Below are 14,258 nucleotides of genomic sequence, written 5' to 3' on the forward strand. Positions count from 1 at the left end.
CAGCTTTCCTTCCTCAAAAGGCACATTCGAGTAGGATAAGGACAGTGGTCGGAAGCAGAGAGGGGGTTACAGTGCTCTCCAGGGACCCGGGAGGCCCTCAGTCGCTCAAGACTAGATATATACCCACCCCTACCAATACACCTGCCATTTAGGTAACGATGGACTTTGGCTGCTATTGAGACAAATCTCCAGAGCAAAGCCCCCCTGACTTTGGGCAAAGTTGTAGGAGTACAACTTTTGACCTGCTTCTTCTCACTCTTCAGGAGGGCGGTGAGATATACTGAGATGTTCACCTATTGTTCTTTGTGCGTTCCTGCTTTGGAACCACACCTGGCTATGCTCGGGGCTTACTCGTGGCTCTAGCATCACTCCAGGCAGTGCTGGGTGGCCATATGTGGTACCGGGGATCAAAAACAAACCAAAAAATGAACTTAAAAGGTTTGTCTGGGGTGACGAGGGGCAGATGGGTCTGAGGGTAGGGGCCTGCTTTGATCCCAGGGCACAGCCAGCACTGAAACCCCCTATGAGGCTGGAAGCAGCCCCTGCACACTGTCAGCTAGTGACCCCCGAAACAAAAGGTTTGTCCTTTCCCGTCAGCAGGAAAGCAGGCTGGCAGGAAAGACCACACCCTGCTAATACTGGACCCCTCACTGCTTCCCGGGGCTGACCCAGGTAGGGGAGAGAGCAGCTGGGAGGGCCCCGGGAGACTCCTCTGGGACTGCCTGTCCCCGGGCCACCTTCCCCCGTCTACTCCCTGAGCCTCTGCTTGCACACCCAGGGCCATGCACAAGGAAGAGCACTCCGTGGACAAGCTGAGGACAAGGATAGGCCTCTCCCAGCTGAGTCTCACGGCTCTGCCCTCCGCCCCGACACCTCCTCCTCCTCCTCCCCACCTCGGTGATTCCCGGGAAACACCAGAACTCCATGAGCTGCGCCCCCAAACTCTCTCCATTGGCTCCATCCGTGAAAAGGCTCTTCCTGGTATCATGACAAGCTTCATGGGATAACGACGAGAAAGGTCTTGGGACGGGAAGGCCGGACTGTACGGGGATTCGGGGGCTTTGCCTTGCAACCACCTGACCAGGTTCTAAGTTCAGTTCAGTCCCGCAGCACTGAGCACCGACAGGGGTCACTCAGGCACAGAGCCAGGAGAAGGCCCTGAGCACAGCGGGGTGTGACTCAATCCCCACCCTCACCCCCACCCCTACCAAGAAAAAAGAAGGGGTGGGGATGGGGGGTGTTACTTGCCTACTTGTCTAATAACCTGAAGCATTAAAAACACACAATGGTTGGGTCCCGGGCTGTGACTCGGTGACTTATTCCTTGCATGCGTGAGGCCCTGGGCCAGGTCCCAGGCCAACGAAAAATAAAAATCATTCTTAAGAGCACAGGATGAAGGATGAGGAGACAGGGGGAAGAAAAAGCCCAAAACATCCTTTGAGGGGGCAGGAGAGAGAGAGCACAGTGCTCTGAATGCTGGAGGCCCAAGCACGAGCCCCAACATTCCAGGGTCCCCGTAGTGCTCAAAGAGTGTGGTCCAAGAGGCAAAATAAATAAATAAATAAAAATAAAAACCTAAAAGTGGTTTGCCTTTTCCTTCTCCCTCTGCCACCATCTCTGGGCAGAAGAAACACACTGCTCTCGCTGTGACACCCAGTGCTTTAGCTCTGGCCCCTAGTAAAGATGCTGCCAGGTCCCCTGGGAGCGAATGAGGGTGTGGGGCAGCCCTTGTGTTTCACACCATTCAAGGAAAGGCGCGGCGGCAGGATACTCTTGGTGAATGTCTAAGGGTGAGGTTCCAGGAAATTCTGGATGGGACTTTGAAGCTGCATGAAAGGCAGTGCCTGGGTTCCTCTCCAGGTTTCATGGCGCTCATTTGATCCTGATGCAGAGTTTTCTGTGATCTGAACAACCGGGCTGAAGAGGTTCATTCAACTCGCTACACCCAGCGCCGTGAGGACCACTTAGACGTTTATCAAGGACCAACCTTTCCTTCCAAACCACGGTTCACTGCACTCCTTAAAAAGCTGTCCCGGGGTGGTTTCCAGGCCTTAATGACAGCACCTACAGCAGGGAGCTAGGAACAGGTTTGTTCCTCAGTGGAGAGGAGGTCCAAGCTATCACCCTTTTGAATCAGTTCATGAGCTGACCAATTGACTCGCCCCCTTAGTAGCATGGCTTCCCTCCCCACTTACGTTATGCCAGTATTAGTGATGTCAACCGCGTGTTCGAATCCAAGTACCACCTCATGGGGCCCAAAGGACTGTGAAAGATCAGACTTCTCGATGCAGTGCCCTGAGAAATGAGGGCTTGATGTCTTCGTCAAGAAATGTAAGCACGGGGGCTGGAGCGATAGCACAGCGGGTAGGGCATTTGCCTTGCACGCGGCCGACCCAGATTCAAATCCCAGCATCCCATATGGTCCCCTGAGCACAGGCAGGGGTAATTCCTGAGTGAAAAGCCAGGAGTAACCCCTGTGCATCGCCAGGTGTGACCCAAAAAAAAAAAAAAAAGCAAAAAAAAAATGTAAGCACGGGGGCTGGAGCGATAGCACAGCGGGTAGGGCGTTTGCCTTGCACAGGGCCAACCCGGGTTCGATCCCCAGAATCCCATATGGTCCCCTGAGCACCGCCAGGAGTAACTCCTGAGTGCAAAGCCAGGAGTAACCCCTGTGCATCACCGGGTGAGACCCAAAAAGCAAAAAAAAAAAAAAACAAGAAATGTAAGCACGATGGGGCTGAAGCGATAGCACAGTGGGTAGGGCATTTGCCTTGCACGCGGCCGACCCGGGTTCGAATCCCAGCATCCCATATGGTCCCCTGAGCACTGCCAGGGGAGATTCCTGAGTGCATGAGCCAGGAGTGACCCCTGTGCATCGCCGGGTGTGACCCAAAAAAACAAAAGAAATGTAAGCACGAACGTTTGTAAGTCTGCAACTGTATGTCACACTGATTCATGTAGCACTGTAGCACTGTTGCACTGTCATTCCGCTGTTCATCAATTTGCTCGAGCGGGCACCAGTAACATCTCCATTGTGAGACTTGTTGTGACTGTTTTTGGCATATCAAATACGCCATGGGTAGCTTGCCAGGCTCTGCTGTGCAGGTGGGATACTCTCGGTAGCTTGTGGGGCTTTCTGAGAGGGACAGAGGGATCGAACCCAGGTCAGCTGCATGCAAGACAAACGCCCTACCCCCCAAAAAATATTTTTTTTAAAGAAAGAGAGAAGAAAGGGGTCGGAGCGATAGCACAGAGGTAGGGCGTTTGCCTTGCACGTGGCCGACCTGGGTTCGATCCCCGGCATCCCATATGGTCCCCCCAAGCACTGCCAGGAGCAATTCCTGAGTGCAAAGCCAGGAGTAACCCCTGAGCATCGCTGGGTGTGACCCAAAAAGCAAAAAAAAAAAAAAAAGAGAGAGAGAGAGAAGAAACTGAAGGCAAGTTCTTGTTTGAGAAACGGACACTGAGTGAGTGATCTCCTTCGACCCTAGCAGGGGATATGCCAGCTGTGGCCTTCTGCCCCAAGGCAACTCTCACTGCCTAGGGGTCCAGGTTTCCTTAGCCCACCTGCTGCAAAAAGTTTCTCAGGAAAAACAAATAAAATCAAAGGCCCTTGTGTCATTTTTCAAGTTTTTCATGCGCTTTTTCCTGATTCTCTTCAACAGAGTCTGGCTAATGTTACAGAATGGGAACTGTGTGCCCTGGGTGAGCTCACTCCATCCTCGGGCGGGGGGAACTGCAGGGCGTGCACCTGGGAATGGGTCCTGAGGGGTGAGAAGCTAACATCCAGGCTCACGGGCGTACACACAAAGGCCGGGGCTCGTCTCCACCTCACCGCCCATTCCTAAGACGCTGTGACATGGGGGACAGGGACCCCAACTTTGACACAACACAGTTGTCTCTCCCGCCCAGCAAAATCTTGACACGTCTCTTGAAAGATCTATTCTTCCCTGTGCTCCCTGCCCCACCAAGTCTCTTAGAGTTTCCCCTGTGACATAAAAAGCTGTGATTCTGGGCTGGAGCAATAGTACGGCGGGTAGGGCATTTGCCTTGCATGAGGCCAACTCGGGTTCGATCCCCAGCACCCCATCTGGTTTCCCGAGCACCGCCAGTAGTAATTCCTGAGTGCAGAGCCAGGAGTAACCCCTGTGCATCGCCAGATGTTACCCCCCCAAAAAAAAAAGAAAAGAAAAAAGCAACAGGATTTATTTCTCTTTTCCCGGGGGTAGGGGTAGGCAGGAAGACCTGGGTTTCTGGGAAGTACTGATGTGAGAGGCAGAACAATTAGGGGATCTCCCGGCGCGGATCCCACAGGACACAGCTCGCCAGGGCTTCCCAGGGCGTGTCTCTGAAGCTCTAGAATGTTCAGCTGTCTCCTGAACACAGAGTTCCCCTCCTACCACTCCCCCCTCACCCCATGATCAGACAGACATCGGGCGTCTCCGTGCTTCATGCTCAGTACTGTGAAACGCGTAGAAATATTTTTTTGCCTCATTACTCAGAGTGGCAGAGTCACTGGAGTGAGAAAGATGAATCACTGCAATTCCCCTGGGTTGTCTTCAGTTCTCACCCAGAGAGGAAGGTACAGCCAGGACTCCTGGGGGCTGCTCAGGTGCCCAAAGGCAAGAGAGCTGTAATAGATGCCAAGAGCCATTCTCAGAAACAAATATGGTTCTTTTTCATTTTTCTTCTGGTCAGTGCTCAGGACTTACTCCTAGCTCTGTGCTCAGGGACCATTTCTGGCTGTACTCAGGGGACCTGAGGCAATGCTAGGAATCAAACGTGGTGTCCACTATATTCAAGGCACACATTGAGTGCGGCTGTCTGTGGGCTATTTCGTAGGCTTGAGCCAAAAATTCAGCTTTTGCTGATCTCCACCCAGATGTGACCCCGAGGGGCCGCACGCACACAAACGGCTCCTCCGTTCCTGAACGCCCATGATCCCGGAAGCCAACTAACTACACTCAGCACCCAGTGGCTTCTTGCAGAAATGCCTCCAGACTGTGAACTGAGCTATGGCCCCATGCCGCCCTGGGAGGTTTTTCTCTCTCCGCCTTTCCTTTCGGTGGCGGCAGCGTGGTGACCACCATCTTGTACAGCCCACTCACCGGAGGTACGAACTTGCAGTGATGCGACTTCTGGCAGAAATTCCTCTGGACTTACTTACTAAAATACCAGAAATCCAAAACCGAGCAGCCACTGACCTCATGGGCTCTCCATTCTCAGCAATGGGAAATAAATTATCAAATGATGCCTTTTCGGCAGGTCTGATTGTTGGGGGAAAATTCCAAATAATAATAGTGAGTTTTCTATTGAAATATTGAATGTAATCCAAAGAGAAAGTAAAGTGAAAATCATCAGCCACACAGGCGGGGGTGGGGGTGGGATGGGAGTTATACCGGGGTTCTTGGTGGTAGAACATGTGCACTAGTGAAGGGATGGATGTTTGATCATTGTATGACTGAGACTTAAGCCTGAAAGCTTTGTAACTTTTCACGTGGTGATCCAATTTAAAAAAAAAAAAAAATCAGCTTAGGGTGCTACCTGCTTCTTGCCCTGGAAGTCATATTTCAATATCTGTAGGAGTGTCACGTGTCCTGGATGAACTGCGTTCATCTCCTAACATGCCCCCAGCCACCCCACCCAAGAATGAAGACCCTCGGGGGCCAGAGCGATAGCACAGCAGGTAGGGCGTTTGCTTTGCATGCAGCCGACCCGGGTTCGATCCCCGGCATCCCATATGGTCCCCCCAAGCACTGCCAGGGGTGATTCCTGAGTGCAGAGCCAGGAGTAACCCCTGAGCATCGCTGGGTGTGACCCAAAAAGCAAAAAAAAAAAAAAAAAAAAGAATGAAGACCCTCCTTCCCTCCCTCCCTCCCTCACCCTTCTCTCTCCTCCCTGCCTCTCTCTCTCTCTCTCTTTCCCTTTCTTCCCCCTTACTCCCCCATCCCTCTCTCACCCTGAAACAACTAGTGTCCTTCCACATCCATCTGGAAGTTTTCTGATGACACGCTGCATATCTGTCTCCGTATTTCCCGCAAATGGGGAGCTACGGACAGTACCTCAGAGGACACACCAGGCCCCAGCTGGCTAAAGGCCCCCAGGTGGGAACAGGGCCAGCCTGAGAAGAGGCGGGCAGGGTAGGGTACCCACAAGCCACCACAAAACCTTCGAGGCAGACTATGGGGTGCGGGTGGGCAGGTCTCTGCATTCCCTGCCCATCACAGCGAAGGGGGACGTGCCCCGGGCAGGGAGGCCGGCACAGGGATGCCCCTCTCCCGGGCCCACAGGCTGCTCTGGCCGACCGACAGAGCCCCTCACAGCTCCTCTCTCCGCGCTGCTCCTGGCAGCCCAGACTGAGGCACCACATGCCCAGAAAAGCAGCTGCAACCTCCCTGAGGTGAAACGAGGGGACTGACTGGCAAAGGCCGAGGGACGCTCTTCCTCCACACAGCTCCACCAAGGCCCCGGGCTCAGAGGAGTGCCCACTGAGACAGCGGTGAGCAGGCCCAGCCTCCAACACGCCAACTCTGGCAAAACCAGCATTTCCACTGACACAGGGCTCCCACAGGACACGGCCTCACACGGGACACAGCCTCACACGGGACACAGCCTCACACGGGACACGGCCTCACATGGGACACGACCTCCCACAGGACACAGGCCTCACATGAAACATGGCCTGACATAGGACATGGCCTCACACGGGACACAGCCTCACACGGGACACAGGCCTCACATGAAACATGGCCTGACATAGGACATGGCCTCACACAGGACATGGCCTCACACGGGACACAGCCTCACACAGGACATAGGCCTCACATGGGACATGGCCTGACACAGGACATGGCCTCACATGGGACACGGACCTCACATGGGTCATGGCCTGACATGGGAAACGGCCTAACATGTGACATGGCCTCACATGGGACAGGGGCCTCACACAAGACATGGGCCTCACACAGGACACAGCCCTCACATAGAGCACCAGGCCTCGCACAGGACATAAAGCATCATACAGGGCATGATGGCTCACACAGGACATGGGCCTCACATAAGACATGAGCCCTCACATAGGATACAGGCCTCACATAGCACACGGGGCCTCACACAAGGCACAGACCTCACACGGGATATGGCCCTCACACAAGACACGGCCCTAACATAGAACACCAGGCCTCACACAGGACATTGGACTCACACAGGACACGGGCCTCACACAGAACGTTGGACTCACAGAGAACACGGGCCTCACACAGAACACTGGACTCACACAGGACATTGAACTCACCCAGGACACGGGACTCATACAGGACATGGGCCTCACACAGGACATTGGACTTACACAGGACCTCATACATGGGATCTCACACAGAGGGCCTCCCACAGGACCTCAGATAGTCCGTGGGACTTTACATAGGACATGGGGTCTCACATACGGGGCCTCACTCAGTGCCCTGAAGCCCACAAAGGAGCCACACACTTGCCTTAATGCCCAACAGTGCCTGCTGAGGAGCCTGTGATTCTCAGCCCCCCCACCCTGGAACGAAGACCCGAGGAGTCCCAGCAGCCAGTCATGACCTGACTTCCTCCTCCAGGGCCGAGCCAGCGCAGAAGGCAGTCTCCGGGGACAGGGACATGCCCACTGGACTCCATCCCATGGAGACCTAGCCAGGGTGTGTGAAGCAGGGTGCCCCCAGTGCCTGGCCCCATGCCAGTGTGCTCTGGGCACCTCCCAGAGACTGTGCACGTACCCCCAGGCACTGCAGAAACCCTTCGATTACAGTCAGTTCGGAAGCCAGCTCCACCTGTGGGAAAGTTCCAGGCTGCAGAGTTGCTGGAAGCTTCCCCCGCCCCCCCCACAACGGGCCAGCTTCTTCGTAATGGTCAGTCACTTTCAGAGACCCGACCTGAGGTGGGGGCTCCCTCTCCAGTGTTCCTGTTCTCAATATTCCCCCGCTCTCGGCGGCTGGAGAGTAAGAACCTTTTTCATTTGGGAGCTGTCAGTTTTGTTTTCTGTTTCGGGAGGGGAGCATACCCAGGGGTGTCCAGGGCTTACTCCTCTCTCCACACTTAGGAATTACTCCTGGTGAGGTTGGAGTGATAGCACAGCGAGTAGGACATTTGCCTTGCACACAGTCGACCCGGGTTCGATTCCCAGCATCCCAGATGGTCCGCTGAGCACCGGCAGGAGTAATCCCTGAGTGCAGAGCCAGGAGTAACCCCTGAGCATTGTCGGGTGTGACCCAAAAATTTAAAAAAGAAAAAAAAACCTAAATAGGAATTACTCCTGGTGGTGCCCAGGGATTGAACCCAGGTTGGCTGCGTGCAAGGCCAGTGCCCTACCCATTGTACCATCGCTCTAGCCCCAGGGAGGAACCTTTCCTCTAGTCCATCGGGGTGCTGGCAAGACATCACGGGCCCCACTGAGTACTGAGAGGCACTGACCACAGGGCGCACATGCCTGTTCTTATCCATCAGGACCTGGGTCTCAAATGGTCTGCAGGGAATGTCCCCTGGGAGACTGAGAGAGGACAGAGATGCCCCAGGAAGGAGGGACCCCGAGAGAAGCCCCAGGTCTCTGGGAGAACCTCCGGCCAGAACACCGCCACGATAAATGAACGATTCAGGGAGACATCGGGAAACAGCTCTACTTAGAGATCCTTGCCAGGCTCTTCTTCCTCTTTCGGTGGGATGGAGGAGATGAAGAAAGCATAGCTATTATGTCTTGGTGCATCATAAAATAATTCTCAGAACAGTGTGTCTCTTTCTCTTCTTTCTCTACGGGCTGTGGGGGACTAGCATGAGCCAGTGTCTAGAGAGCCCCTGTGCCACTTTCAGGACAACTAGGCCAAATGATTTACAACTCAGACCCAGTGGGCTGGGGGAGCTTTGTGGGGAGCTCCAGGGGACCCCTGGCTGTGCCTAGGGGGAACCATCCTGCAATCATGAGGATCAAACCTGGCGCCTTGTGCACAGAAAATAGGCAACTCTGACCTCTGAGCAACCTTCTCAGCCTTTTCTGGGTGATTCCTTCTTAGCCTTTTCTGGTTTTTTTTGTTTGTTTGTTTGTTTTGCTTTTTGGGTCACATCTGGCGATGCACAGGGGTTACTCTTGGCTCTGCACTCAGGAATTACCCCTGGCGGTGCTCAGGGGACCATATGAGATGCTGGGAATCGAACCTGGGTCGGCCGCGTCCAAGGCAAACACCCTACCGGCTGTGCTATTGCTCCAGCCCCTCTCTTAGCCTTTGCTGGGTGATTTCTTTTCTGGGTGATTCCAGGTTCTCACCCATGCAAGGCCTGTGCCCCATCACTGAGCTCCATTCCCAGGCCCTGAGGCGATCATCCATTGGGACCCAAAAGGACAGACGCTGAAAACGCCGTGAGGCTGACCCAGGCTGCGGAGCGCTGCCAGCAGCTGTGGGCGGGATCAGGCCTCGCCAGCAGTGACCGCTGATGATCGCCGGCCCCCCCAGAGCCAGGAACGGGAACTCAGAAGTTAGAGCCCGCTAAGTGGGAATCACCAGTCTCACTGGTGGCGTGGGCTGGGGGGGTGGGGCGGTGAACTTCTAGGGACAAGGCGCCCTAGCCAACCCGCTGGCCCCCACACGCTCTGCTGGCCGGAGCTCCCGAGCAGAACTGAAAGTGCTCATTACCTCTGTCCTCAATTTGGAATTTCAACCACCAAAATAATTACATACTTATCACAATTCACTTAAGACTCAGACAATAAAACTGATAGACTGGGTGGAAGAAGCATAACGGTCTCCCCCCTCCTCTCTCTCTCTCTTTCTTTCTCTCTCTCTCTATCTCTCTTTCTCTCTCTCTTTCTCTCTCTCCCCTCCCCCACATACACCAAAGAATAACCCTTTCATTTTTTTCTAACCTGTTCATCACAGTTTAGATAAAAACCAGTCACTAATGAGAATCTGATGGATTTGCTGTGTGACGCGGTGACACAAGAAAACAATGACTGATTTCAGAAAGGGGCCCCCAGCTGAGTTTCTTCTGATGGCCAGACCCTGTGTAAGGGCATGGAGTTCAACATCAGGCACCCAAGCCAAGTGTGGAAGTCTCCATCACCACAGAAACAGCAAAAAGGGGAAGGGAAAGCAACAGGGAAACAAGGGGGTCCTCGTGTTTTAGAGGCACACGGACCGCATAAAACAAAGTCCACTCAGAGTTTTGTTCAGGCTGCCCCCACTGGAGCCAGGAGATAGTTCAGTGGGTCGGGTGTCTGCCTTGCACACGGCCTGCCCAGTTTCCACCCCCAGCATCCCATATGGTCCCCCAAACCCCCCGCCAAGGAGTGATTCAGGAACACAGAGCCAGGATAAGCCCTGAGCACCACCAGGGGTGGGTCCCTCAAATAAAAGCTGCCCCCACTCTTTAAAATGGGATAATTTCTCGGGGCTGGAGCAATAGCACAGCGGGTAGGGCGTTTGCCTTGCACGCGGCCGACCCGGGTTCGATTCCCAGCATCCCATATGGTCCCCTGAGCACTGCCAGGGATAATTCCTGAGTGAAGAGCCAGGAGTAACCCCTGTGCATCGCCAGGTGTGACCCAAAAAAAAAAAAATGGGATAATTTCTCAGGACGTGGCGGGGGGCGGGGCGCGGGCCGCGGGGGAGACAGGGACAGGGGACAGGTGTCACAAAAAGGAAAGCTGATCTGAAGTCCTGGCCAAGTCCTTCCCTCTGCCTTGGTCAGCACACTGGGTGTGTGTTGGGCGGAGGGAGATTTAGGGGCAAAGCAGACATGCCCCGCCCCAGGCCTTGCATGAGAATCCATTCTGCAGCCGCTGCTCTGCTACGGGAGGAAAATGCCATAAAAGTCCATAAAAGAACAACCATTCCAACCCCAGCAGAATGTTTCAGAGTTCAGAGTCCGCCCGTCCACCCGTGGGGTCCCTGACACACAACTGCCCTGCCATTGTTTCTCCAGGGGGAGATTTCGGAGACAAAGGCAGGGTGCAGTGGAACACCAGGCCTACTCAAACCGAGTAATCCGTATCCAAACACAGCCCCAGAGGCACCAGGCCATGGAATGTGCCTGGACACTGGCTCTCGGGCACCCGCGGGCTGGAGAGCCCTTCCCTGAGTGGAGGGACCAGAGAGGGTGCGAGAGCATCTTCCGGTCCCCCGGGCAGAAGCCCAAGCAGAGTCAGAGAGGAGAAGGAGAAAGCTGAGAAGTCACACAGCAGCCCTGGGCAGAGGCGCCAGCTGCGGACTCCTCCTCCCACGTGACCGTGGTGACAGCTGAGAGGCGAGAGTCACTGAGCACTTACGAAGCAAACACCTGCAGTAACGCACCAGCCACGATATCTCACACTCTTAACAACAGGCAGCCCTCGGGCCAGGGCAAGAGGACATCAGGGGCTGCGCATGCGCCTTGCGTGCAACTGATCTGGGTTCAATCACCACCATCATCTACGGCCCTGGAGCCCTGCTAGGGGTAAATCCTAAGCACTGCTGGCTGTAACATTCCCAAGGGCTTTTCACTGGATTGCACCCATGGATGTTTGCTATACTATAAATAAATGAAGAAAATAAATTTGGCACAGTGCACAGGATGCTTGCCTTGCACACGGCCAACCTGGGTTCGATTCCTGGCATCCTATATGGTCCCCCGAGCACTGCCAGGCATGATTCCTGAGTGCAGAGCCAGGAGTAACCCCTGAGCATGGCCCCCAAATCAACGACAATAGGCACATATTAATTTGCTTTAAAATAACAACATACCTGTTATTCATTAATATAACCAATTAACTATTTAGTATATGATATATAATACATAATATATTATAGCATGTAATATAATAATGAATTAATTCATTCACTAATATAACTATACACATAACTTTTATGAAGTTAAAGTACGTCTGAAAAAAATCACTTTTTAAAAAATAAAAAAGAATGGGAGTGGAACCTAGCAAACCCAGGGGCTATGACTCCGAGCAGAGCACGTGCCTTGCATGTGGAAGACACGGGTTCAATCCTCCCGGCATCAACAATAATCAAATTCATCCCAACGCTTTAGCAATTGTCCAGAGTGCCAACACACTTGGACTCTTGGCTCTGCTGTCCCCTGCAGGTAGGCACGTCCGGCCACACTGGAATGAACGATGGGTCTGTGGACAGGGCACAGAAAACTAGGGCTGCTTGGAAATGGTGCAGGGTGCGCCCTTCTGAAAGGACCCTGGGGACACCTAAGGGGCCCAGACCGCATTTTGTGAGCCCCTCGCAACACCTCCACTTTCCAGATGAACTAGCCGACACAGAGAGGCGGGATGCGTTCATTCACTGCCCGACAGGCTGAAGCCCAGAAAGAAGCATGATACTGTGGCACTTCCTCTCGCTTGCATGTGTCACAAGGATGAGTTGAAGCTGCGTGTCCTGCCCAGGTGCTCAGTGACATCCCTGCTTCCCACTGGGCAAGAGCTGAGGGGGGCAGGGAGCAGGCCAGGGGAAGCGGCACATTTCTAACCAGCTGATTACAAGCCACCCAGGGGTACCGCACAAACTCCAGGGCAGGGAGTTGTGTCACTGTACCTGCCATTAGGGAAATGAGGCTGGTGGGCTGGCCCTGTCCTCACACCCTCTCTGGGAAAGCTGAGCAGGACGCGAGAGCTGCTCGGTTCTTTGGAGCCCTCTCCATAGCTCTCTGCACCCGTCAAACAGCAAAAGCACCTCCATTCTGCCACAGGGCCCTCCACTCGGTGGTTCTCCTGCCCTTGTATACCGAGATCCCTGCACCCACCCCCCGGGGCTTTGCTGGGGGGGGGGGGGCCCTGGGGAAAGTGGCCTACCGGGTCACTTCTGTTCCTCCTCAGATTTGGGAAGTGAACTCTGCCGGGGAAGTGAGATAGGTGTGGGGGGCAGATGGGGGGTGTCACTGCACCCTCAAAACGCTACCCTTAGAAGGAAGATGAGTGCAAGGCTACCTGAAGCCACCGAGCTGGCCACGGAGCCCTCAGCAGCCGCCCGCCGCCCTGCCTCTGCTCTTTGCTCGCACACACGGGTGCCCTGCGCGCTGCTGCTCTCAGCGCCCCACCAGGAACCAAGGAGAGCTTGGACGCGCGCAAGGAAACCAGCAAGGCGCCCACCGCTCAGTAGGAAGCAAATCCAAACTCCTCCACTCCACTGCTGGCTTGCCTTCCTCCCTTCCTCCCTTCCTCCCTTCTTCCTTTTCTCTCTTTCTCTCTCGTTCTCACTCTTCTCTCTTTCCTCTCTTTTTTATCTCTAGAGGAATAAATTTTTGTTTCTTGCAATGCCAGGGCTCAAACCCGTGCAAGGCTTGGATCCGCCCGCGGAACCCTACCCAGGGCCCCTGCCTAGCTCCCTCGCTGTGGGCCAGGGTTTCTGCCCTCCGACCTCTGCTCTCCGGGCTCCCACACCCTGCAGCGCACAACTTCGGGTGGCACCTCCTCCTCGACGCCCTCCTGCTTGCCCACCCTGCACAGTGTGACCGCCCTCCCCCAGCTCCCCAGGACTCCACGACACCTGGCCGGGTGGGGGGCTCGCCAAGGTGCAAGGCTCTCCCACTCCCTGGATCGGAACCCTGGCCCCGCCGGGGCGCCAGCAGCGCCTGCCAGCCTGGGCGGAATGAATGACAGGCGGCGCCCGGCGGCCCCCCGGGGAGACCCGGCAGGTGTGTCGGGGACAGGTGCGCCGCGGGCAGGTGTGCCCGGGACCCGGCGGCACGCCCCGTCCGCACCCGGGCCCCGGCGGCGGAGGAGTCCCCAACCGACCGGCCCGGGGCCGCGCCCCGCACCGTGCCCCGGGAGCGCGCTCGCCCGCACTCACCATGGCGCGCCGGGACCTCGGGGGACGCGAGCGCAGAGGCGAGCGCTAGGAGCCGGCGGCTGACAGGTGAGCGCGCGCCGGGACGCCGCCGCTTCCCACAATGCCCCGGGCCTGGGGGGACTGCGGGCTCCGCCCCCCCGCTGAGCCACGCCCCCGGGGAGACACGCCACGCCCCCTACGCCGCCGAGCCGAGCCTCGCCGCCGAGCCACGCCCCCTCCGAGCCCCGCCTCCGCCGCGCCACGCCCCCCCGAGCCCCGCCTCCGCCGCGCCACGCCCCCTCCGAGCCGCGCACCGTCACGCCACGCCCCCTACGCCGCCGAGACACGCCTCCGCCGCCGAGACACGCCCCTCCGAGTCGCGACACCGTCACGCCACGCCCCCGTCGCCGAGCCACGCCCCGCCTCCGGGCCACGCCTCTGTCTCCCAGACACGCCCCCGTTCCTCCC

The 14,258-nt window shown here is 55.9% G+C and overlaps 1 protein-coding gene across 1 annotated transcript in view; it reads right to left on the reverse strand.

Annotated features, from left to right (window-relative positions):
* The window catches only part of AP1S3 (adaptor related protein complex 1 subunit sigma 3), an 81,142-nt gene extending 67,214 nt beyond the window's left edge, over positions 1 to 13,928 (reverse strand). The window contains exon 1 of the mRNA XM_055121910.1: positions 13,812 to 13,928. Coding sequence (XP_054977885.1) covers positions 13,812 to 13,814 — 3 coding nt within the window. The 5' untranslated portion in view covers positions 13,815 to 13,928. The remainder of the gene's footprint in view (positions 1 to 13,811) is intronic.
* Positions 13,929 to 14,258: the final 330 nt, after the last annotated feature.

The sequence above is a fragment of the Sorex araneus genome, chromosome X (genome assembly GCF_027595985.1).
Source record: "Sorex araneus isolate mSorAra2 chromosome X, mSorAra2.pri, whole genome shotgun sequence".
NCBI lineage: Eukaryota > Metazoa > Chordata > Mammalia > Eulipotyphla > Soricidae > Sorex > Sorex araneus.